We start from the raw sequence: 27,273 nt of genomic DNA on the forward strand, positions 1-27,273 counted from the left end.
CCATATTGCTTTAGTTCTCGTGAAGCACCTAAAGGGTTAATAAACTTCTTGAATGTGGTTTTGAGCACCTTGACATTCTGTCACATCGATCCCCCCAAACTCACTTCAAATGAGGCGGACCGTAAAAAAATGGTTTTGTAAATTTTGTTGGAAAAAATGAGAATTTGCTTATCAACTTTTAACCCTTATAACTTTCTACCAAAAATTATGCTTCCAAAATTGTGCTGATGTAAAGTAGACACGTGCTAAATGTTATTTATTAACTATTCTGTGCTATGTGACTCTCTGATTTATGGGCACAAAAATTAAAAGTTTGAAAATTGCAAAATTTTCAAAATTTTAGCCAAATTTCTGTTTTTTTTCATAAATAAACACAAAAAAACTCAGAATCAATGGGATCCATTGAAGCATTCCAGAGCTATAACCTCATAAAGTGACAGTGGTCAGAATTGTAAAAATTGGCTGGGTCATTAAGGACAAAATTGGCTCTGTCACTAAGGGGTTAATGTATTTTGTTTACTTCTAGCTTTAAAACAATGCAGAAAGTACTGGGTTATCTGCATAACTCATGTGTTGGCAGCTGATCTGAGTTACAGGTTTAGCAAAGATCTGTATTGCTGCGTGAGTTTCTCTATTCCCACGTCCTACCACAGGGAGTGCTTGTAAATGAAGTCTGAGCATGCTGGACAGAAGCAGAGAAGGTTATACAGGAGTATGAATTTTATTTAGGCCTGAAGTTCAAATCAGCAGCTAAGACAGCACAAACTAGCAGATAAACCAGCACTTGTTAAAGAAGTTAAAACTGTACAAAACCTGATCACTAATTAAAGAAAAATGTTTCGATACTCTCTAAGAAATAGACATAGTGGGTAATTTTTTTATTAGGTATCGGGGCTTGTAGGTTGTTAGTTATAAGTGAATTCCCCTCTGACACCCTGTCGTGGCCCTTCTGTTCCAGAGCTGGATGGGTTGCACCATCAAGCAAATGCCATACTGCTTTTAAACCATATGTTTCATTTAGACTGGCCAGCTGCAGCTGTTAAAAGACCGCAGTTTAACTATATGTAAATCGATAGCTGATCATTAGGTGACCTGTTCAGATATGCCAATCTCACTTCATACAATGATTTTTAATATGATCATTCTATGCACATAGAGTATCATCATCTTTGCAGCATGTCTTTTTACACATTACGATGTGTCTCTGAGAAAGAAGATTTTGAAGCAAGCTTAAAAATCATCTCACTCAACAAGTAAGCGTTTTGCTTGTTCATCGGGTCATTGCCGGCATGTTATGAAAGGCAGATAATTGTCAAACAAGTGTTGCTACGATCGCTCTGGCTAGTATAAATGGGTCCTTACGGTTATTAAGACATTTTTGACAAAAAAAATACACTGCAATTCAGAAGTTTTTTTTACCAGCCATCAAACAATTACATATTCAAGATCTCTATTGAGACTTAAAAAAATGTAAAATCTGGTAAATAGGGGACATTAAATATATAGATCTTTCATCACTGAAACATTTAAACCAATTTTCTGTAACATAGGTTTTACCTGCCAAGGTTTATGATTCAAGACATCTGCGCATGATCCATTGATGAAGAGTCCTTGTCCTGGTTTACATGTATGCATCTGGTGCAACGCATGGGCGATCGCAAAAACGGCATTATGGGTCTTGTAGGTATATCTAAAGTTGTAAACATCATACACATTGGGATCAATACTGTCCACCTTCTCTTCTCCTGTGCACCAAGCACTTTGATCTTGAGAAGTATTAAAACAGGAATAATTAGCATATGGATTTTTTATTGGCCAAACACAATCGAAAGCCTTTTCCCAAAATGTCTTTATAAACATGTCATTGGTAAATTTAGAAGGATGTATGCTCTGAAGGAATTCTTTAAAACCTGGAATTTTTCCTCTTGGTTGTGAAATGCCTAAGCTCCCATTTAAAGTCATCAATATGTTGACTCTTGGGAAGTCTGAAGTGATGGACCAACTTGAGCAGGCGAACCATATTTTATCTGTAATATTGTTAAAAGATGCTTCCTCCATGAGAGGGATAAGGTTTTCCATTGTGGAATATACAATAATTACTGTGGCTTTTGAATTCTTTATCACATCTATGATCTGTAAAACTGACTCCATTGAGTTGTAGATGGGAAGAATTTCCAGGAAAGCGACACAACCTCCACTCTGTTCTATCTTCTTAACTAGTAACTGAGAGCCTGTTCGTCCCAATTCATTGTCTGAGGTTATGATCCCCAACCAGGTCCAGTTAAAATAACTCACCAAATGAGCCATTTCCATAACTTCGTAATCATCATTTGGTATAGTTCTAAAGAAAGATGGGAATTGTAATTTATCACTTAAAATAGGATGCGCTGAAGCATAGCTTACCTGGAAAAAGGAAAAGCATGAAACAAAATGGCAAAATGGGGATAAAATTAAAAATATTCCTGTAACAATAAAATAAATATACAGGGTGGACCATTTTTATGGATACACCTGGGTGGACCATTTATAAAGTTGAATCCAAAATGGCCAACTTCAAAATGGCCTCCATGGTCACCACTCATCTTGAAAAGTTTTCCCCCTCCCATATACTAATGTGCCACAAACAGGAAGTTGATATCACCAACCATTCCCATTTTATTTAGGTGTATCCATATCATGGCCCACCCAGGTGTATCCATATAAATGGCCCACCCAGTATATTGAAGTAACATTTGAAATTGTTTGGATTAAAAACACCTTTACAGAACAATATCTCTATTTGCTTAAATGGAATATGTCACCACAAAAACCTCTATTAACCTGCTAGTAAGCTATAAATGTGCAAGTTAATAGTGTTAACCTGCTCGGTGCCCTCAATTACCAGAATGATGTGGGGAGAAAATTAACTTTATTCCCCCCACAATGTTCCAGTTTCAGTCTCGGGATGGCATCATCAAAGGATCACTCACTGCTCTGAGTATACAGAGTGGAAGCTCTAACCATGCTCCGATCCTGACTGACATTCATTTTGCATTGGAGCTGGGCTCTAAGTTAGTGCCAGAGGTGTGGTTACAGCAGCCTCTCTGTGTATTCTGACTGAACCAGTGCCAGGGTTGCTCCGTGACTGAAATCTGAACGCTCGTGGATAGTGGTGAGCGAGCATGCTAGCCAATACTCAGTACTCACCCGAGTATCACAGTGCTCTGTGTACTCGGCGAGCACCAAGCATTTCCAGGATTATTATTACTCACCCTGATCCTCCTTCCTCCCAGCATGCCGAGTGCCCTGAGACAACTGATCCCACACTTGGATACTCAGAAGAGCTGTTCAATTTTCCCTTTAAAGACTCTCGGCCGGTAAACTTGACAAGATGAGGCAAGATGAGATGGCATGTAGCGGTGCCCAAAGATTTGAACAATCACAGTCACACGAAGGTGATGGTGGGAATGTGCCACAAGAGGTGGATGATGATGAGACACAATTGCCCGAAAGTCAGGAGGATGAGCAGGGTGTGGATGTGGAAGACAGACCCAATCTGGCAAGAGGACAAGCAGAGCGAGGACAGCAGCACACATGGGGAATGAGGCATAGCACCCTAACAGGCAGAAAGACGCAGTGTGGTAGTGGCAGACAGAAGGCGTGCATCCGTTCCCCGTAACACCAACATGAAGGAAGCTGCCACTCCAACTGTTAGATCTTACGAGTCTGGTTATTTTTTAAAGACTCTGATGATAACCCCAAAAGGCCATTTGAAGCACCTGCCATGCCCGCATCAGCAGGGGTAGCAAAACTACCAGCCTGACCACCACCAGCATGATCAGGCACATGGCAGCAAAGCACCTGACTTTGTGGGCCGAACCCCAGGATCCAGGAACACTGTCTGCAGGTGACACCACTGTTTCTTCCACTGTTTTGCATACAAGCCAATCCCCAGTAGACGGTGCATGAAGAGATGCCCTATGCCCTACACCTGTTCTTGCCCACAGTCAATTAGCACCATCATCAAGCCCGTCCATGTCCTTGTCTCAGCGCAGCCTTCAGTTATCTACTGTATACCACAGTCTTTGGAACGCAAGTGGAAATAAGCAGCCAACACCCAGCAGGCCCCAGTACTAAATTCTCACATTTATCGTCTGCCTGCGCACGAAATGCTGCCTTTTAGACTCATTGAGAAGGAAGCTTTCTGCAACCTGATAGCGGTGGACGTCTCAAGGTACTTGGTCCCCAGTCGCCACAATGCTGTAATTGCAAAAGTCCACCTAACCATGGACATGTGGACAAGTGCTTGTGGGCAGAAATGGTACATCTCACTAATGGCACACTGAGTTAACATAGTGGAAATTGGGACCCAATTGGATCTTGGGATGTAACATATCATCCCAACGCCGAGGATTGCAGGCCCTACATCAATCAGGGTTGCCCCCACAGTCTACAGCTCCTGCACTTCCTCCTCCTCCTCTTCAGCCTCCATCTCTGAAATGAGCGTATCAGTCAGAAGCTGGAAGCACTGCAGCACTGCCTCAGCCAAGCAGCAACTGGTTGTGCTGAAGCTAATCTGCTTAGGTTACAAACCGCACAATGCTGATAAGTTGTGGACAGTGCTGAAAGAGCAGTCAGATTTTTGGCTGACACCCCTGAACCTACAGCCAGGCATGGTAGTGTGTGACAATGGCCGAAACCTGGTGGCGACTCAGGCAAGGTGAGCTCACACACATACCTTGCCTGACCCATGTGCTTAACTCATAGTTCAATGTTTTCTCAAAAGTTACTCGGAGCTGCCGAACCTGCTAGTGAAATTGCACCATCTGTCTGCCCATTTTAGAAAGTCAACTACAGCTTCAGCCGCCCTTGCCGTGCCTCAGCAGCATTTGCAGCTTCCTGCTCATTGATTGGTGTGTGATGTTCCCACGCATTGGAACTCTACACTGCATATGTTGGAAAGGATTTATGAGCAGAAGAGGGCAGTTGTTGACTACCAGCATCAACAAGGCCATCGTTATTCAGTTTAGACTCCACACATAAGACCTCAGGAGTGGACATGGATGTCACACATATGTACCATCCTCCAATACTTTGAGGACTCCACCAAGATGGTGAGCGGCGATGACACCATAATTAGTGTCATCATCCCTCTTCTCTGTTTTCTGAAAACCTCTCTGCTCACAATGAAAGAGGATGCATTGAAGGCGGAGCACGAGGACATAGAGCAAGGGACAATAGAGTTGCTACCGCTTTTCTAAAATGGTCCATCTGGTGCCCTTGGCTAAATTGCCTTCCTCCTCTGATTTGGTACCTTTGTTCTTTCAGCATGTGGTTCGGTTGCATGGCATTCCTGAGAATATTGTTTCTGACAGAGGTTCCCAGTTTGTTTCAAGGTTTTGGCGAGCCTTTTGTGGTAGGATGGGCATTGACCTATCCTTTTCCTCGGCTTTCCATCCTCAGACTAATGGCCAGACCGAACGAACCAATCAGACCTTGGAAACATATCTGAGATGTTTTGTTTCTGCAGACCAGGATGATTGGGTGTCCTTTTTGCCGTTGGCTGAGTTCGCCCTTAATAATCGGGCCAGCTCGGCTACCTTGGTTTCTCCATTTTTTTGCAATTCTGGGTTCCATCCTCGTTTCTCTTCAGGACAGGTTGAGTCTTCGGACTGTCCTGGTGTGGATTCTGTGGTGGATAGGTTGCAGCAGATCTGGACTCAGGTAGTGGACAATTTGATCTTGTCCCAGGAGAAAGCTCAACTTTTCGCTAATCGCAGACGCCGTGTGGGTCCCCGACTTCGTGTTGGGGATCTGGTTTGGTTATCTTCTCGTCATATTCCTATGAAGGTTTCCTCTCCTAAATTTAAACCTCGTTTTATTGGTCCGTATAGGATTTCTGAGGTTCTCAATCCTGTGTCTTTTCGTTTGACCCTCCCAGACTCCTTTTCCATACATAATGTATTCCATAGGTCGTTGTTGCGGAGATACGTGGCACCTATGGTTCCATCTGTTGAGCCTCCTGCCCCGGTTTTGGTGGAGGGGGAATTGGAGTATATTGTGGAGAAGATTTTGGATTCTCGTGTTTCTAGACGGAAACTCCAGTATCTGGTTAAATGGAAGGGTTATGCTCAGGAAGATAATTCCTGGGTTTTTGCCTCTGATGTTCATGCTTCCGATCTTGTTCGTGCCTTTCATGCGGCTCATCCTGGTCGGCCTGGGGGCTCTGGTGAGGGTTCGGTGACCCCTCCTCAAGGGGGGGGTACTGTTGTGAATTCTGTGGCTGAATTCACTCCTGTGGTCACAAGTGGTACTGCAGCTTCTGAGCTTCCTCCCTCAGGTGTTCTGGTGAGCTCGTTAGCTGCTTCATTACTTAACTCCGCCTGATGCTGCTATCCTTGCTCCTTGTCAATGTTTCAGTGTTGGATCTGAGCTTCTCCTGATTGTTCCTGTGACCTGCTGCTCTGTATAGCTAAGTGCTTTTTGCTTTTTGTTGCTTTTTTTCTGTCCAGCTTGTCTTTTGTTTTGCTGGAAGCTCTGAGACGCAAAGGGTGTACCGCCGTGCCGTTAGTTCGGCACGGTGGTTTTTTTTTGCCCCCTTTGCGTGGTTTTGCTTTAGGGTTTTTTGTAGACTGCAAAGTTCGCTTTACTGTCCTCGCTCTGTCCTAGAATATCGGGCCCCACTTTGCTGAATCTATTTCATCCCTACGTTGTGTCTTTTCATCTTACTCACAGTCATTATATGTGGGGGGCTGCCTTTTCCTTTGGGGAATTTCTCTGGGGCAAGTCAGGCCTATTTTTCTATCTTCAGGCTAGCTAGTTTCTTAGGCTGTGCCGAGTTGCCTAGGTAGTTGTTAGGCGCAATCCACAGCCACTTTTAGTTGTGTTTAGGATAGGATCAGGTGTGCAGTCTACAGAGTTTCCACGTCTCAGAGCTCGTTCTTGTATTTTTGGGTATTTGTCAGATCACTGTGTGCGCTCTGATCGCTAAGCACACTGTGTTTCTGGATTGCCTTCATAACACCTGTCATTAGCAAACATAACAGGGGGGTACTGTTGTGAATTCTGTGGCTGAATTCACTCCTGTGGTCACAAGTGGTACTGCGGCTTCTGAGCTTCCTCCCTCAGGTGTTCTGGTGAGCTCGTTGGCTGCTTTGTTATTTAACTCCACCTGATTCTGTCTTCCTTGCTCCTTGTCAATGTTCCAGTGTTGGACCTGAGCTTCTGGATCTTTCCTGTGGCCTGCTGCTCTGCTTAGATAAGTGCTTTTTGCTTTTGTTGCTACTTTTTCTGTCCAGCTTGTCTATTCATTTTTGCTGGAAGCTCTGAGACGCAAAGGGTGCACCGCCGTGCCGTTAGTTCGGCACGCTGGGTCTTTTTGCCCCCTTTGCGTGGTTTTTTACTTTAGGGTTTTTTGTAGACTGCAAAGTTCTCTTTGCTATCCTCGCTCTATCTAGAATATCGGGCCTCACTTTGCTGAATCTATTTCATCCCTACGTTTGTCTTTTCATCTTGCTAACAGTCATTATATGTGGGGGGCTGCCTTTTCCTTTGGGGTATTTCTCTGAGGCAAGTCAGGCTTGTTTTTCTATCTTCAGGCTAGTCAGCTCCTCAGGCTGTGCCGAGTTGCATAGGTAGTGACAGGCGCAATCCACAGCTGCCTTTAGTTGTGTTTAGGATAGGTTCAGGTATTGCGGTCTACAGAGATTCCACGTCTCAGAGCTCGTTCTATTGTTTTTGGGTTATTGTCAGATCACTGTATGTGCTCTGATTGCTGACACACTGTGTCACTGGATTGCCTACATAACAGAGCTCCTGCACTGTGTGACTTCGATTCCCCAAATAAATTAATTTCAATATGGCCTGTTGATGTTTGGCTATGGCTGTGCTCATATCGGTTATAACAGGTAAACGTTCACGGGTCCATGTGGAGGTGGACTGTGACAACTCCTGCAGCGATGATTCTGAGGAACTTGAGTATGAGGAGGAGTCAATGTGTACAGACTGGATTCCTGCAATCCTTGGAGTTGGCAGAACACGTCCTGCGCCACTCGCACGATCTGTACCCGGCTCCACAACATTAACCCAATGGGCAGTGAGGGAAAGGTATCGCCCTTATCCATGGTGACTGGTCCACGCATCGGTGGTGAGGTGGACCTTGCTGCTGGCGTTCAGTATCGCGTGTTTTATGTGTCCCTCCACATGCTTTTGCAGGGCAGGGACGGCTTGCTTGCTGAAATAAAAGTGGCTGGGCAAATTGTATTGTGGGACTGCCAATGCCATCAAGTTACGGAAGGTGTCAGTCTCCACCAGCCTGAATGACAGCATTTCAAGGGACAATAGTTTTGCAATGCCAGCATTCAGAGCCTGTGCTCGGGGGTGGTTTGCCGAGAATGGCTGCCTTTTCTCCCATGCCTGTGCTACCAATGGCTGTAGAGTGGGCGGGGAGTGTGAGGATGACAAGGAATGTGGTGCTGTGAGTAGAATTACACTGGGTCTCTGGACAACAGTGCCAGAGGTTCTTCCATGGCGATCCTGTGAGGAAGCGAGGCAACAACTCGAGCTGAAGAGGTGGTAGGTGCCGCTTTAGGTTGGCCTAGGTCTTCAGTGTGTTTTTGTAACTCCACCGCGTGCTTGGTCCGCACATGTTTCCACATATTTGTGGTATTGAGGTTGCTGACACTTTTCCCTCTTTTGACTTTCTGATGACACACCTTGCATTTGACTAAGCAAATGTCATCTGCAACTGTGCCAAAAAAGGACCAGGCAGTGCAAGTCTTGGGAGCGCCCGTTTTGGCTTTTGGAAGAGCCATGCTCCTAATGGGTGCCAAAGTGGAGGCTACAGGCACCGCAGTCTTCCCCCTCCCTCTCCCTCTTTGGGCCATTTGGGAATCTCTTCCTCAGAGCTGCTCCCAACACCTTCCTGTACCTCACACCACGATGGGTCAAGGACCTCATCATCTACACTACCCTCTTCCACCAACTGCTTCTCCTGGGTAGTCTCGGCAGCACAGTATGCACCAGAAAGTGGCACCTGAGTCTCATCATCAGATGCGTACTGAGGTGTGCTGACCGGAGGCACTGGCCCACCCATCTTCAGAATCAGAGAGACAAAGCTGTTGGGCATCACTGCGTACTGCGTCTTCTTCCATTTCTGGAATGCTGCTTGGCTGGCCCCCTCTTTCCAAGCCAAGAGATTCAGAGAACAGAAGTGGAGATAGCTCCTTTCCTGGGCTCTCTGACTGCCTGGGCAATTTGGCAGGTGGTGAAGAGACAGATGGGTGCTCTCCAGTGCTCTGTGCCTGAGAGAATGTGGCACTAATTGAAGTCGATGCGTTAGCTGCCATCCATCCGACAACAGCTTCAATTTGTTCTTCCCGCAGCAGCGGGGTACGGAGATCTCCTACAAAGCTGCGCATGAAGGACTGTTCCCTGCTGAAACTGGGTGATGATGAGTCACTGGTGCCCGCAGCAGGCACCAAATCCCCACGTCCTCTCCCTGCTCCACGCCCACATGCCTTACTACCTGCCTTCTTCATCTTGCTAGACTGATAAAGATAGGCAGAAAAGAACTAAGGGCTTAGTGTGCTTATTCCTGAACAGCTCCTCACAGGTATAAGAAACACAAATTTTCTAAAGTGTGGACTAGACTTTTATATGAGCTAATGTGACCTATACAACTGTAAAGTGGTGTGTTTGGTGTACTTTATTATTATTATTATTTTTTTGCAGAACAGACTACAGAGTGAGCTGCACTCACACACAGACCATGCAGACAACCATGAACAGCGCTGCAAGGCCAAAACAAGCTCCTCTATGTAATCCTATATAGTGCTTTTCCACAATTTAGCAGGATATGGAAGGAAAGCCACTAATAGGATACATTTGAAAAAATGTGCAGCAGGCTGCACTAATTGAGAAACGGACAATGGAACGGTATGAGGCAGTGACGCACCCTGAGCTGACTACAACCGGCTGTGGCAGTAGAACAGACTACAGAATGAGCTGCACTCACACACAGACCATGCAGACAGCCGTGAACGGCGCTGCAAGGCCAAAACAAGCTCATCTATGTAACCCTATATAGTGTTTTTCCACAATTTAGCAGGATATGGATGGAAAGCCACTAATAGGATAAATTTGACAAAAATGTGCAGCAGGCTGCACTAATTGCAAAAAAGAACATTGGATTGAACAGTATGAGGCAGTGATGCACCCTGAGCTGACTACAACCAGCGGTGGCAGCGGACAGACTACAGAGTGAGCTGCACTCACACACACAGAGACCTTGCAGACAGCTGTGAACAGCGCTGCAAGGCAAAAGCAAGGTTCTCACACAGCGGTTGCTAAATTAGCCTGGGTAAAGCACAATGAAGCAAATCGCTATCTCTAAACTGGCCCTCAGTCAGAACACAGCATCCTGTCCCTAACTGAATTCACAGCAGAGTGAGCCCAAAATAGCGGCGGTGACTTTTATAGTGTATCATGACATCATTTCAGCATTCAATCACAGCCATGCCAGTAGTTACATGCCTACCATGCAGAACAGGATGTGCCCACACTTATAATCCTTCCTCATTGGCTGAATCCAGGCTCTTTGAATTATGGGAACTTCCAATTCCGGCATTCGATATACTGAAAGTATCGGAACTCAGTATCGGAATTCCAATACCGCAAATATCGGCCGATACCCGATACTTGCGGTATTAGAATGCTCAACACTAGTCAACATGTGTTCAGGGCTGGCATCAAACCATTAGAATTCTGGCTCCTCCAGAGAGGAGGTTTGCTGCATGTTCTGCTGACTGAGTTTTTTCCGTTTCCATGTCATGTGCATGCTATACTTCCCTGTGGGGTTAGCGGGATATTGCACCACAGAGCAAGTTCAACCCACGTGTTCTTTTGCAGTAGTTCTAACAGGGTATTGCACACTTCCTATTGTTCCTGTACTCCTCGGTGGTTAGCTGAGCTGGTACTAACCTTCCTTGCACCCCTCGGTGGTTAGCTGAGCTTTTACTTACTGTGCCTGTGCCTCACTGTGTTTAGCTGAGTAGTTACTCCTCTCACTGTGCATCTCTGAGTAGTATCTGGGTTTGGTTTTCTTTGTTCCATTCACACTGTGTGGAGTTACCTCAGTGTGTTGAGGCTAAGTTCAGACTTGCATTTGGCTGGTCTGCATATGGCTGCATACTTCCTCCCTTAAGCACCGCCTATGCTCCTCCTGCATCATCTTGCGTACCCATCTTTAACCACTTTCTGACATCTGACGTACTATCCTGTTAAAGTGGTATGGGCCCGTATGACCACCGACGGGATAGTACATCATCACCGATCAGCCGTGCTCACGGGAGGAGCGCGGCTGATCGGGGCCAGGTGTCAGCTATCCCAGCTAACATCCGGCACTATGTCACGGACCGCTCCTGGCACATTAAACCCCAGCACACTTTGCTTGTGCACTACACTGCGGATTTGATGCAATTCCGCACATCCAATACTGCTGCGGATCCGCATCTAAATCCGCAACGTGTGCACATAGCCTTAGATAGAATGTGTACAAGTGGAGGAAATTGAAGACCATTAGCGCCATTCCCACTTGTGGTTGACGATAAAAGATCACTCTGAGAGCAAGATGTATAATATTCTGTGAAGTCACAAAGGAACCCAAGATAGCCTCTAAGCAACTAAAGGCCTTTTTGACATTAACATTACATCATGTTCAATAGTAAACCATTTGGAGGACAATGACAGCAAAGATGCATGGCATAATTGTAAAGAAAAAGCCACTGCTCTCCAAAAAAAAACATTGCTGCCCATGTAAAATTTACAACAGTTCACCTGGACAAGCCAGAAGGCTATTAAAATAATGTTTTGTGGATGCATGAGAGCAAAATAGAGCTTTTAAGTTTAAATAAGAAGCAATTAATTTGGAGAGAGAAAAAAGTACATAGAAAACAGATTTCATCTGTACAACATGGTGGTGGCAGCATCATACTTAAATCATACAAAAAATCATACAAAAAATTTTCAAATATACCAGCAAATTCTAAAAGAAAAATATCAGGATTTGTCCTTTAGATGAATTTCAAGAGACTGTAGTCATGTAGCAAGACAATGCCAAAATCCCACAAGTTATTCTGAAAACAGATAAAGAAGAATACAGTTAAAGTGAAAAGTCCTGAGGTTAATCATACAGAAATGTTGGGGATGGACCTGAAAGGAGCAGTTCATGGAAAAAAAGATCAACAAAGCTGAAGTGAAATTGTCACATACTTTTGCAACTCACAGACATGTTATCCTGGATCATTTTCCTCATTTAAAAAAAAGTTAGAAAGGTCTAATATTTTGATTTATTTGCTTGATTTGGTTCTAGGAAAGTAAACAAGCCCTCCCATCAAAGTTTTTATCCTCTTAACATATTGCAATCATCATATATTAGAGAACTGAGTACTTACAATTGCTCAATTTGCCTTTCTACCCAGTAAATTCTCTTTTCTCTGCTTTATGTAGAGACAGGTAGTCTCTTGTCCCTGCATGTTCAGCTCCTGACCCAGCGGCTCATTCCCCCCTGCCCAGGACTTTTGCAGTGACTCATGACTTGTACAGACACAATTGACCTCATGTTTTTACATCGAACTTAGAAGGATTCAGCTTGTCAGTTTTAAATCACATGATATGAACACTGAAAAATTAACTGTGTAGAAAGGCAAAATAAGCAATTGCAAGGACACAGTGCTATAAAATATCATGATTGCAATATGTTAAGAGGATAAAAACTTTGATGGGAGGAGAAGTGCTTGTTTAATTTTAATACTTTTGTGAAAATCTGATGTGATTTTAGGTGAAATTTATGAGGCAATATGGAAAATTCCGAAGGGTTCCCAAACCTGCAAGCACCACTCTAGAAGATCTGCTAAAATGTTATTAACACACACATATATGTATTATTATTATTATTTATTATTATAGCGCAATTTAATCCATGGCGCTTTATTTGTGAGGAGGGGTATACATAATAAAAACAAGTACAATAATCTTAAACAATACAAGTCACAACTGGTACAGGAGGAGAGAGGACCCTGCCACGCGAGGGCTCACAATCTACAAGGGATGGGTGAGAATACATTAGGCAAGGGTAGAGCTGGTTGTGCAGCAGTTTGGTTGATCGGTGGTTACTGCAGGTTGTAGGCTTGTCGGAAGAGATAGGTCTTCAGGTTCTTTTTAAAGGTTTCGATGGTAGGCGAGAGTCTGATATGTTGTGGTAGAGGGTTCCAGAGTAGAGGTGATGCGTGAGAGAAATCTTGTATAAGATTGTGGGAAGAGGAGATAAGAGGGGAGTAGAGAAGGAGATCTTGTGAGGATCGGAGGTTGCGTGCAGGTAAGTACCGGGAGATGAGGTCACAGAAGTATGGAGGAGACAGTTTGTGGGTAGCTTTGTATGCCATGGTAAGGGTTTTGTACTGGAGTCTCTGGGCAATGGGGAGCCAGTGAATGGATTGACAGAGGGAAGAGGCCGGGGAATGGGGGGTGACAGGTGGATTAGTTGGGCAGCAGAGTTTGAAATAGATTGGCGGGATGTGAGAGTGCTCGAGTGGAGGCCACAGAGTAGGAGGTTGCAGTAGTCAAGGCGAGAGATAATGAGGGCATGGACTAGGGTTTTTGCAGATTCTTGGTTGAGGAATGTACAGATCTGTGAAATATTTTTGAGTAGAAGTCGGCAGGAAGTGGAAAGGGCTTGGATATGTGGTTTGAAGGAGCGATCAGTGTCAAGGATTACCTTGAGGCAACGAGCTTCGGGGACTAGGGAGAGTGGGCAGCCGTTTACTGTAATCGATAGGTTCATTGGGGGGGTCGCATTGGATGGGGAAAGATGATGAATTCTGTTTTGTCTATGTTAAGTTTCAGAAATCTAGCAGAGAAGAAGGATGAAATAGTGGACAGACATTGAGGGATTCTGGTTAGTAGAGAGGTGATATCTGGTCCAGATATGTAGATCTGTGTGTCATCAGCATAGCGGTGATACTGAAAGCCATGAGATTCTATGAGCTGTCCCAGGCCAAACGTGTAAATGGAGAAGAGCAGAGGCCCTAGGACTGAACCTTGCGGGACTCCGACAGATAGGGGGCGAGGTGAGGAGGTGATGTGTGAGTGGGAGATGCTGGTCCGGTCTGTTAGGTATGATGTGATCCAGGATAGGGCCAAGTCTGTGATGCCAAAGGATGAGAGGGTCTGTAGTGATAGGGAATGGTCCACTCGGTCAAAGGCAGAGGACTGGTACAGGAGGAGGAGGACAGAGTAGTGTCGCTTGCTCTTGGTGGTTAATAGGTCATTGGTGACTTTAGTTAGGGCAGTTTCAGTGGAGTGGTATGACCGGAAGACTGATTGTAAGCGGTCGAAGAGGGAGCAACAAGAGAGATGGGAGGACAATTCAAGGTAGATGTGTTGTTCCAGTAGTGTGGAGGCATAGGGGAGAAGTGATATAGGGCGATAGCTAGATACAGAGGATGGGTCAAGAGAAGGCTTTTTGAGGATAGGTGTGATTGAGGCATGTTTAAAGCTTGAGGGTAAAACACCAGCTGTTAGTGATAGGTTGAAGAGATGGGTTAGGGTTGGGATGAAGACTGTGGTGAAGTTTGGAATGAAGTGGGATGGGATCAGGTCAAGTGCACAGGTAGTGAGATGCGATCTTGAGAGTAGAGTGGAGAGTCGATCTTCTGTAATGATGGAGAAGTTGGTTTTGGAGATGGAGGGCTGGGAAGTTGGGAGGAAGGGCTCTGGGGGTTGTTGAACAAAACTGTCTCTGATGTTATCAATCTTATGCTTGAAAAATGAGGCAAAGTCTTCAGCTGAGATGATTGGCGAGGGAGGAAGTGCTGGGGGCCGGAGGAGAGAATTGAAGTGTTGAATATCTGTTTAGGGTTGTGAGACAGGGAGGATATGAGAGATGAGAAGTAGTTTTGTTTAGCTGTAGCGAGTGTGGCCTTGAAAGTAGTGAGGGACTGTTTGAATGCAATGAAGTGCTCATTGGAGTGGGATCTTTTCCATCTCCGCTCAGGGGCCCTGGAATCTCGCCTCAGTTCTTTGGTCAGGTTGGTGTACCTGGGCTGTCTGTTAATTTTACGAGCTTTGGTATGTGTAAGAGGAGCAGCAGATTCCAAAGCTACAGCTATTGTGGTGTTATATAGAGTGGCAGCGTCATCTGCATTGTGTAGGGAATTTATGTCTGTGAGAGGGAGGAGGGATTCAGAGAGTGAGTGTAGATCAAGGTGTTTAAGACTTCTGTGAGGGTGTGAAAGTTTGTGGGGTGGGGATTGTAGACATGAAGTGGACAGGGAATAGAATGTAAGTAGGTTGTGGTCAGAAAGAGGAAGAGGTGAGTTAGAGAGGTTAGAATGGGAGCAGAGGTGGGTGAAGATGAGGTCCAGTGTATGGCCATTTTTGTGGGTGGCTGTAGAAGACCATTAAGTGAGGCCGAAGGAGGAAGTGAGAGATAGAAGTTTAGTGGCAGATGAGAGGGAAGTGTCAATGGGAATGTTGAAGTCGCCCATGATGATAGTGGGGATGTCTGCGGAATGGAAATGAAGTAGCCAGGTGGTGAAGTGGTCAAAGAAGGTGGTGACTGGCCCTTGTGGGTGGTAAATGACAGCCAGTTGGAGGTTGGAGGGGAAGTATATGCGCACAGAGTGCACCTCAAAGGAAGGGAGGGTAACAGAGGGTGGCAGTGGGATTGGGGTGAAGGAGCAGTTTTCTGACAGGAGAAAACCAACTCATCCACCATGCTTACTGCTGAGGCGGAGTGTGTGAGAAAGGTGGAAGCCGCCATACGGAAGTGCAGCAGGAGAGGCTGTGTCGGAAGGGGTGAGCCAGGTTTTGGTGATGGCGAGGAAGGAAAGTTTTGTAGTAGCAAAAAGGTCATGGATGTAGGAATGCTTGTTGCAGACAGAGCGAGCGTTCCACAGAGCTCCTGTTAGTGGGACTGGGGAAGTGGGGGCTGGGCGGACGGGTATAAGGTTAGAGAGGTTACGGAAGTTTGTGATAGAGCGTGGATGGGAAGTAGAAATGACTGTGGGGATGTGGTGAGGAAGGCCAGGATTTGGAGAGATATCACCAGCAGTGAGAAGGAGCAGAGAAAGTGTTAGCAGGTGGGAGCAGGAGAGGGCATGAGGTGGCTGTATGTGTTTGGAGACAGAGGATTGTATGTTGAGGAACAGTTCTGGGGAGGAGGTGAGATGGATGGGGAGGATTGAAGAAGACATGAACAGTTCCTTACTTGGAGTAGGGATTAGGGAGTTTGCAGAAAGTGAAGGATTATAGGGGTGAGAGTGATAACAAACAGAAACATTGTTTACAGTGACTGGCCAGTTGCCTTCAGTTCCCGTCTGGTTCTATTATATATATATATATATATATATATATATACACATCAGCGAGGGTGCCGTAGACAAAGTCCTTCCTGGAGTTCAATGTGTGCTGTGTTTGCACTTACATGTAGCATAGCATCCTTAGTTACAGAACAGCATGAAAGCATAGTGACAAATCTATTGTTTCTGGCCATTGATTCTTGTAGGAAAACGTGGCCCGTAGACTAAGTTAAAGCATAGTTGAAGTTTTGTGTCTCTTGGTGCCAAAATATATTGTGTTGCGTGCACATTTACTTACTGTGCCATCGCAGTGGGCTTTTAGTGTTTCTTCTGCCGGATCTGCTCCTAACGACACAATCAGGACACGCAGGTGGATGAAGAGCTCTTCCAGCCAGTGACCAATACCGAGAAATCTTGTGCTTGATGTGACATCTTTCACTTCACAGGTCCCGGGTCCTTTCTGTTCTTTAAGGCTGCCGTCACATTAGCAGTATTTGGTCAGTATTTTACATCAGTATTTGTAAGCCAAAACCAGGAGTGGAACAATTAGAGGAAAAGTATAATAGAAACATGTGCACCACCTCTGAATTTATCACCCACTCCTGGTTTTGGCTTACAAATACTGATGTAAAATACTGACCAAATACTGCTAGTGTGACGGCAGCCTAACCGTTTTTTAGAGCAGGTATCCCATTACATCCAGACCGGTTCAGTTAAGCCTCAATCTTCTGCTGCTCTGCTCTTTACCCATATGGGTGCTGTCACAAAGGATTTTCATCACATCCCTCTCCAGCACAACCTTATCCAATCCTCATTCCTGCAGACCCTGCTTAAGATGGCCGCTGCTCTCTGTCGCACTTCAGTATTCCAACTGATGCTGGGGGTGGTTCAAAATGTTTTTCTCCATGTATGCCAACTGACATACAGATGACAGTCATATGAATCTGCAAAGTGCTGTCATCTAGTGGCCACAACATCATTAATTTTAGAGAAACAAATCTAATCACAATAAGGACACAGATTATTCAGGAGTGAATATAAATTACATTAATCTTCAATTATACTGCCTTGGAGACCCGACACACATCTTACAAAGCTTTAGCAGTGCGCTTTTCAACAATGGTTCAGATGCCAATCATGCTGCTTGGGTGATGCTCTCCTGTTGTGAATTCTGTGGCAGAGCTCCCTCCTGTGGTTACAAGTGGTACTTCGGCTGATTCTCTCTGTGAGCTTCCGTTGGTGGAGGAGAGTGGTACTGCGGCTTCTGAGTTTCCTTCCTCAGGTGATGTGGTGAAGCCGTTAGGTGCTGCTCTATTTAACTCCACCTAGTGCTTTGATCCTGGCCTCCAGTCAATGTTCTAGTATTGGACTTGCTTCCTCCTGGATCGTTCCTGTGGCCTGCTGCTCTGCATAGCTAAGTTCCGCTTTTGTTATTTTTGTTTGCTGTTTTTTTCTGTCCAGCTTGCTTATTTGGTTTTCCTTGCTTGCTGGAAGCTCTGTGACGCAGAGGGTATACCTCCTTGCCGTTAGTCGGTACGGAGGGTCTTTTTGCCCCCTTTGCGTGGTTGTTTGTAGGGTTTTGTGTTGACCGCAAAGTTACCTTTCCTATCCTCGCTCTGTTCAGAAAGTCGGGCCTCACTTTGCTAAATCTATTTCATCTCTACGTTTGTCTTTTCATCTTACTCACAGTCATTATATGTGGGGGGCTGCTTTTTCCTTTGGGGTATTTCTCTGAGGCAAGGTAGGCTTATTTTCTATCTTCAGGCTAGCTAGTTTCTCAGGCTGTGCCGAGTTGCATAGGGAGCGTTAGGCGCAATCCACGGCTGCTTCTAGTGTTGTTGGAGAGGATTAGGGATTGCGGTCAGCAGAGTTCCCACGTCTCCATGCTCGTTCTATATATTTGGGTTATTGTCAGGTCACTGTATGTGCTCTGACTTCTATGTCCATTGTGGTACTGAATTACCTAATCATAACAGTACTGGAGGCCCAAAGTACTAATGATTCTCAATAGAGGGAAAAAAGAAGTTCTGAGACCATTTTTTTTTCTCTGCACTGTGTTTTGCCTTTTTTTTCCCCTAGACATTTGGGTGGTTCAGGACACAGGTGTAGCGATGGACATTAAAGGTCTGTCTTCATGTGTAGATCAGCTCACGGCAAGAGTACAAAATATTCAAGACTTTGTGGTTCAGAATTCTATGTTAGAACCAAGAATTCCTATTCCTGATTTGTTTTTTGGAGATAGAACTAAATTTCTGAGTTTCAAAAATAATTGTAAACTATTTCTGGCTTTGAAACCTCGCTCCTCTGGTGACCCAGTTCAACAAGTTAGGATCATTATTTCTTTTTTACGTGGTGACCCTCAGGACTGGGCATTTTCTCTTGCGCCAGGAGATCCTGCATTAAGTAATATTGATGCGTTTTTCCTGGCGCTCGGATTGCTGTATGATGAACCTAATTCAGTGGATCAGGCAGAGAAAAATTTGCTGGCTCTGTGTCAGGGTCAGGATGATATTGAGGTATATTGTCAGAAATTTAGAAAGTGGTCCGTACTCACTCAATGGAATGAAGGTGCGCTCGCAGCTATTTTCAGAAAGGGTCTCTCTGAAGCCCTTAAGGATGTCATGGTGGGATTTCCAATGCCTGCTGGTCTGAATGAGTCTATGTCTTTGGCCATTCAGATCGGTCGACGCTTGCGTGAGCGTAAATCTGTGCACCATTTGGCGGTATTATCTGAGCATAAACCTGAGCCTATGCAGTGCGATAGGACTTTGACCAGAGTTGAACGGCAAGAACACAGACGTCAGTATGGGCTGTGTTTCTACTGTGGTGATTCCACTCATGCTATCTCTGATTGTCCTAAGCGCACTAAGCGGTTCGCTATGTCTGCCACCATTGGTACGGTATAATCAAAATTTCTTTTGTCCGTTACCTTGATCTGCTCTTTGTCATCTTATTCTGTCATGGCATTTGTGGATTCAGGTGCTGCCCTGAATTTGATGGACTTGGAGTATGCTAGGCGTTGTGGGTTTTTCTTGGAGCCCTTGCAGTGTCCTATTCTATTGAGAGGAATTGATGCTACGCCTTTGGCCAAGAATAAGCCTCAGTACTGGACCCAGCTGACCATGTGCATGGCTCCTGCACATCAGGAGGTTATTCGCTTTCTGGTGTTGAATAATCTGCATGATGTGGTCGTGTTGGGGTTGCCATGGCTACAAGTCCATAATCCAGTATTAGATTGGAAATCCATGTCTGTGTCCAGCTGGGGTTGTCAGGGGGTACATGGTGATGTCCCATTTCTGACTATTTCGTCATCCACCCCTTCTGAGGTCCCAGAGTTCTTGTCTGATTACCGGGATGTATTTGATGAGCCCAAGTCCGATACCCTACCTCCGCATAGGGATTGTGATTGTGCTATCGATTTGATTCCTGGTAGTAAATTCCCAAAAGGTCGACTGTTTAATTTATCTGTGCCTGAGCACGCCGCTATGCGGAGTTACGTGAAGGAGTCCTTGGAGAAGGGGCATATTTGCCCGTCATCGTCGCCATTAGGAGCGGGGTTCTTTTTTGTGGCCAAGAAGGATGGTTCGCTGAGACCTTGTATAGATTACCGCCTTCTAAATAAGATCACGGTTAAATTTAAGTACCCCTTGCCGTTGTTATCTGATTTGTTTGCTCGGATTAAGGGGGCTAGTTGGTTCACCAAGATAGATCTTCGTGGTGCGTATAATCTTGTGCGTATTAAGCGAGGCGATGAATAGAAAACTGCATTTAATACGCCCGAGGGCCATTTTGAGTACCTAGTAATGCCATTCGGACTTGACAATGCTCCATCAGTGTTTCAGTCCTTTATGCATGACATCTTCCGAGAGTACCTGGATAAATTCCTGATTGTATACTTGGATGATATTTTGATCTTCTCGGATGATTGGGAGTCTCATGTGAAGCAGGTCAGAACGGTGTTTCAGGTCCTGCGTGCTAATTCTTTGTTTGTGAAGGGATCAAAGTGTCTCTTTGGTGTTCAGAAGGTTTCATTTTTGGGGTTCATTTTTTCCCCTTCTACTATCGAGATGGACCCTGTTAAGGTCCAAGCCATCCATGATTGGACTCAGCCGACATCTCTGAAAAGTCTGCAAAAGTTCCTGGGCTTTGCTAATTTTTATCGTCGCTTCATCTGCAATTTTTCTAGTATTGCTAAACCATTGACCGATTTGACTAAGAAGGGTGCCGATGTGGTCAATTGGTCTTCTGCTGCTGTGGAAGCTTTTCAAGAGTCGAAGCGTCGTTTTTCTTCTGCCCCTGTGTTGTGTCAACCAGATGTTTCGCTTCCATTCCAGGTCGAGGTTGATGCTTCTGAGATTGGAGCAGGGGCTGTTTTGTCGCAGAGAAGTTCTGATTGCTCGGTGATGAAACCATGCGCCTTCTTTTCCAGGAAGTTTTCGCCTGCTGAGCGAAATTATGATGTTGGCAATCGAGAGTTGCTGGCCATGAAGTGGGCATTCGAGGAGTGGCGTCATTGGCTTGAAGGAGCTAAGCATCGCGTGGTGGTCTTGACTGATCATAAGAACTTGACTTATCTCGAGTCTGCCAAGCGGTTGAATCCTAGACAGGCTCGTTGGTCGCTGTTTTTTGCCCATTTTGACTTTGTGGTTTCGTACCTTCCGGGCTCTAAAAATGTGAAGGCGGATGCCCTGTCTAGGAGTTTTGTGCCCGACTATCCGGGTTTATCTGAGCCGGCGGGTATTCTCAAAGAGGGAGTAATTGTGTCTGCCATCTCCCCTGATTTGCGGCGGGTGCTGCAAAAATTTCAGGTGAATAAACCTGATCGTTGCCCAGCGGAGAAACTGTTTGTCCCTGATAGGTGGACGAATAAAGTTATCTCTGAGGTTCATTGTTCGGTGTTGGCTGGTCATCCTGGAATCTTTGGTACCAGAGAGTTAGTGGCTAGATCCTTTTGGTGGCCATCTCTGTCGCGGGATGTGCGTTCTTTTGTGCAGTCCTGTGGGATTTGTGCTCGGGCTAAGCCCTGCTGTTCTCGTGCCAGTGGGTTGCTTTTGCCCTTGCCGGTCCCGAAGAGGCCTTGGACACATATCTCTATGGATTTTATTTCAGATCTTCCCGTCTCTCAAAAAATGTCAGTCATTTGGGTGGTTTGTGATCGCTTCTCTAAGATGGTCCATTTGGTACCCTTGTCTAAATTACCTTCCTCCTCTGATTTGGTGCCATTGTTCTTCCAGCATGTGGTTCGTTTACATGGCATTCCAGAGAATATCGTTTCTGACAGAGGTTCCCAGTTTGTTTCGAGGTTTTGGCGAGCCTTTTGTGCTAGGATGGGCATTGACTTGTCTTTTTCCTCGGCTTTCCATCCTCAGACTAATGGCCAGACCGAACGAACCAATCAGACCTTGGAAACGTATCTGAGGTGCTTTGTTTCTGCTGATCAGGATGACTGGGTGTCCTTTTTGCCTTTGGCTGAGTTCGCCCTTAATAATCGGGCCAGCTCGGCTACCTTGGTTTCGCCGTTTTTCTGCAACTCTGGGTTCCATCCTCGTTTCTCTTCAGGGCGGGTTGAGTCTTCGGACTGTCCTGGTGTGGATACTGTGGTGGACAGGTTGCAGCAGATTTGGACTCATGTAGTGGACAATTTGACCTTGTCCCAAGAGAAGGCTCAACGTTTCGCTAATCGCAGACGCTGTGTGGGTCCCCGACTTTGTGTTGGGGATTTGGTTTGGTTGTCTTCTCGTCATATTCCTATGAAGGTTTCCTCTCCTAAGTTTAAACCTCGTTTCATTGGTCCGTATAGGATTTCTGAGGTTCTTAATCCTGTGTCTTTTCGTTTGACCCTTCCAGATTCTTTTTCCATCCATAACGTATTCCATAGGTCATTGTTGCGGAGATACGTGGCACCTATGGTTCCATCTGTTGATCCTCCTGCCCCGGTTTTGGTGGAGGGGGAGTTGGAGTATATTGTGGAGAAGATTTTGGATTCTCGTGTTTCAAGACGGAAACTCCAGTATCTGGTTAAGTGGAAGGGTTATGCTCAGGAAGATAATTCCTGGGTCTTTGCCTCTGATGTCCATGCTCCCAATCTTGTTCGTGCCTTTCATATGGCTCATCCTGGTTGTCCTGGGGGCTCTGGTGAGGGTTCGGTGACCCCTCCTCAAGGGGGGGTACTGTTGTGAATTCTGTGGCAGAGCTCCCTCCTGTGGTCACAAGTGTTACTTCGGCTGATTCTCTCTGTGAGCTTCCGTTGGTGGAGGAGAGTGGTACTGCGGCTTCTGAGTTTCCTTCCTCAGGTGATGTGGTGAAGTCGTTAGGTGCTGCTCTATTTAACTCCACCTAGTGCTTTGATCCTGGCCTCCAGTCAATGTTCTAGTATTGGACATGCTTCCTCCTGGATCGTTCCTGTGGCCTGCTGCTCTGCATAGCTAAGTTCCGCTTTTGTTATTTTTGTTTGCTGTTTTTTTCTGTCCAGCTTGCTTATTTGGTTTTCCTTGCTTGCTGGAAGCTCTGGGACGCAGAGGGTGTACCTCCGTGCCGTTAGTTGGTACGGAGGGTCTTTTTGCCCCCTTTGCGTGGTTATTTGTAGGGTTTTGTGTTGACCGCAAAGTTACCTTTCCTATCCTCGCTCTGTTCAGAAAGTCGGGCCTCACTTTGCTAAATCTATTTCATCTCTACGTTTGTCTTTTCATCTTACTCACAGTCATTATATGTGGGGGGCTGCCTTTTCCTTTGGGGTATTTCTCTGAGGCAAGGTAGGCTTATTTTCTATCTTCAGGCTAGCTAGTTTCTCAGGCTGTGCCGAGTTGCATAGGGAGCGTTAGGCGCAATCCACGGCTGCTTCTAGTGTTGTCGGAGAGGATTAGGGATTGCGGTCAGCAGAGTTCCCACGTCTCAGAGCTCGTTCTATATATTTGGGTTATTGTCAGGTCACTGTATGTGCTCTGACTTCTATGTCCATTGTGGTACTGAATTACCTAATCATAACACTCTCCTATAAGTCTTTACTAGGGATGGGCGAACCCAAACTGTAAAGTTTTGGACCCGTATCGAACACATAGTGTTTGATCCACAAGGTCTCGAACGTGGGTTTCCATGGGAAACCAATGTTACAATTCGGGTCCAGTTTGGGTCCAGGGCCTGTAAAGGCATAAAATTAATAATAAACATTATAGTTATACTTACCTGTCCAGCGACGCATTCTAACATCCCACTGTCTCCCGGCCGCATCTGTTTCCCGAGCCGCTCATTAACTTTCAGCGGTATTCACTGCACTCGGCAGTCTTCGGATTTTTTCCTCAGTGTTTGTGCAGTTAGTCACCACACAAACACTGCCGGAAAAAGCTGAAGACTGTTGAGTGTAGTGAATACCACAGGAAGTTAATGAGCGGCCCCGGAAGCAGATGTGGCAGGAGACAGTGGGACGGGAGGATGCGTCGCTGGATAGGTAAGTATAACTATAATGTTTATCATTAATTTTATGCTTTGTTTTTCAGCCCCCCCCGCCCCACCAATCCCGATCATCGAGGGGTTTGCCCATCACTACTCTTTAAAGAAGTAATCAAGTAATCTCTAGTGTCCTCGTCAGGTGCGGACTGGGGCTAATATTCAGCCCTGCCATTTGAAATCACACAAGCCAATGCTGTCCCCGTCCCCAAGCACCAGATGGGATATATTATTACTAATATTACCCTGGATAGAGGAAAGCAAGATTTACTACCAGAACAGTATTTCTAATGATTCCCGTTGCCTGCTGTGGTGAGTCAGCAACTTTGTGTTCCGTCACAAGTCTTAACAGTATGGGTGTCTTGAGAACATTGATTCTGTTAACAATGTAGCATACAAGGCAGCCCACGACCAGACAGGCCCTTCTGGCATTTGCCAGAATTGACAGATGGCCAGTCCGGCCCTGGTCCTGGTATTTGATCAATTGGTACTGTAGGAGGCACAGAGAAACCTTCTCGTGAAACCATGCATGGATGAGACATTCTCCAGGAGCTTAACTATTTATGAAATCTCAATGGGTTTTAGGTACCACCTTATGCTGCGAGTAATGGCAAAGGCACAAGCAAAATGTAAAACTAGAGAATAATAAATCCGGAAAGATAATGAAAATGTAAATGTCTGTGGCCACTACCTGCAAATAATTACTTTTTTGGAGGTTGTCTAGATTTTTCTCTCCAGTGCTCATTTTGTTAGTTTGATTTGCACCAACGCCAATGGATTTACTAACATTGGAAACATTTTTGGATAGTTGGTATTTTTTGGGAAGAGCTAGTTCATTTCTGATCTAATTCTAGACAAATTTTAATGGTAGAGAAACTGACCTACTATGATATTCATCTTTTATTTATTTTTAAATATTTTTATTGAAATTTTGCGTAAGAAATGGTAGGGGGATAAAGGGAAGGGAAGATGGGGAAGGGGTTAACATTGGAGAAAGAAAAAAAAAAAAAAAAAGGTAAGGGAATCAATATAATTAGAGAACCAAATATCAATCTCGAATAGACAAGAAAAAAACAAGACATTAAATATGATCTTTTGAATAGAATATACTACAATTTTTCTTATGCAATGCATTGGAAAGAGATATAAAGTAACAATCTTTATCCACTTTGCATGACTACAAGAGATTTACTCTTTACAAAACTTGTCATTCCAAATCTTCCATTTTTTCAGATATTTTCTAATACCATTGGTGTTGGCAGCAAATCTCCATTCTAATGCACTATGCTGATAGATTTTATCCAGAATATCTATAAAGCTGGGTGAATCTGATTTTTTCCACCAGAGTGCTATTGTACTTTTGACTACTAGAAATATATGTATTAGGATGTATTTGACCTGAGGATCAATTCCTTCCATGTCCAGAGAAAGGAGAACCCTCTGGGGAGTAATCACAAAATTTTTAACAAATAAATTAATATGAAATTAAACTTTTTACCATAGAGGTTTTATTTTCGGGCAGCCCCAAAAAAGATGAAAAAGATTTCCTTGATATCCGCACTTCCTCCAGCACAAAGGAGTGTGATCCTGATATATATGCGCAAGTCTAATTGGTGTGTAGTACCAACGTGTGATCACCTTGAAGTAGGACTCCTGTAGAGCCATTGAAATGGTAGACATGTATGTATCCTTAATGGCCTTGTCCCATTGCTCAACTTGTAAAGAAATGTTGAGGTCCGATTCCCATCTTTTCATGTATATATTTTTAAAACAAGAGGTATCTCTATTGAAGTGACTGTAGAGGTTATTTAGACTCCATATATGTTTGATCTTTACACTGCACAGTAATGAAGAAAGAATTTCTAAATTTAATGGTTGGCTAGTCAGTAATTTCTGTATATGCTCATTTAGGGTTAAAAAGAATATTAATTCAGATGAGGGTAAGTTAAATTTAGTCTTAATTTCGCTAAAGGTGAGAAAATTCCTCCCGTTATAGATATGTCCAACTTTTTTAATGCCTGATTTGGCCCAAATTTCTGAAAGTGGAAGATCATATATCAATGCCAATAGATGAAGAGGAAATTTCATAATTTGCTCTGATTTGTCAAAATTTTTTCTTGGAGGTTTAAGAAGAGTTTTCCAGGCCTGTATTATAGCCTTGAAAATGGGATGAGATGATTCCTTTTTTGGTTTGTGAAATAAGAAACTGAAAAAAGTATCCTGTGCTAAATTAAGATTACTAATGTCACTTTCGATTTGGAACCATGCTGGGTATAGTTTTTTATCAAACCACTGATGGCTTTGTTTTACCAGGGAAGCCAGATAATAAGCATGGACATTTGGGAGGCCAGCCCCGCCATTACGTTTGTGTTTGCACAATAAATCTGAAGACAACCTGGCCCGCTTACCACCCCATATGAATGAGTTTATCATAGTTTGAAGTTTATGAATAAATTGGTAGGGGAAGGTCACTGGGAGAGTTCTAAAAAGATAAAGTATCTTGGGTAGAATGATTGTTTTGATAGTCATTGTTCTCCCGAATAAAGAAAGTTCCGATTGAGCAAATTGAGAGATGTCAAGAGAAATTGTTTTAAAAATCTTATCAGCGTTAGTTTTTATTACATTTTGTAGTCTGTTTGTTAAGATTATTCCTAAATACACTACTTTGTCGCCCTCCCCAGCTAGATTTATCTGATCCCTCAATTCTGCAACATGTGATTCATTCATATTAAAAGTTAAATATTTAGATTTATGTGGATTTATCTTAAAATATGATATCTTGGAGAATGTGTCTAACTCTGAAGAGAGAGCTTCAATCGAGGTTGCTGGATTAAGTAGTGTAAGAAAAATATCATCTGCATACATGCTAATTTTAAATTGATGGGATTGGATATCAATTCCAAGAATATCTATATTGGATCTGATTCTCTCCACCAAAGGTTCCATTGCAAGGACAAACAGCAGGGGTGACAAAGGACACCCCTGACGTGTGCCATTGGAAATGATGAACGGATCTGACATGAAATTATTGGAGTAGATCCTGGCACTAGGTCCCGAATACAGAGCAAAGATAGTGGACATAAATCCCGAATCAAACCCAAACTTTTCAAGTGTCGCTCTTAAATAAGACCAGTTTATCCTGTCAAAAGCCTTTTCAGCATCTAAGGTTAGAAAGGCTGCTTTTGAATTTGAATTTTGGATAATGTTCATTAAATTGATCACCCTCCTGGTCCCATCTGATGCTTGGCGTCCATCAATGAATCCCATCTGGTCATCTACCAGCAAACGTGGGAGAATATTTTTTAATCGATCCGCCAAAATCTTGGAATACATTTTTGTATCACTATTTATTAGTGAGATTGGACGGTAGTCTCGCATCCTCTCAGGATCCCCCCCAGTTTTGGGAATCATAACGATAACTGCTTCTTGCATCTCTTTAGGAAAGGAACCCTGAGAGGAGGCAAGAGCAAAAATAGAAGCCATGTGCGGGGCT

General features: G+C 44.4%; 1 protein-coding gene across 1 annotated transcript in view; it reads right to left on the minus strand.

Annotated features, from left to right (window-relative positions):
- The window catches only part of LOC138681359 (extracellular calcium-sensing receptor-like), a 53,155-nt gene that overhangs the window by 19,961 nt on the left and 5,921 nt on the right, over positions 1-27,273 (minus strand). The window contains exon 2 of the mRNA XM_069768842.1: positions 1,558-2,403. Coding sequence (XP_069624943.1) covers positions 1,558-2,403 — 846 coding nt within the window. The remainder of the gene's footprint in view (positions 1-1,557; positions 2,404-27,273) is intronic.

The sequence above is a fragment of the Ranitomeya imitator genome, chromosome 1 (assembly GCF_032444005.1).
Source record: "Ranitomeya imitator isolate aRanImi1 chromosome 1, aRanImi1.pri, whole genome shotgun sequence".
NCBI classification, from domain to species: Eukaryota; Metazoa; Chordata; class Amphibia; order Anura; family Dendrobatidae; genus Ranitomeya; species Ranitomeya imitator.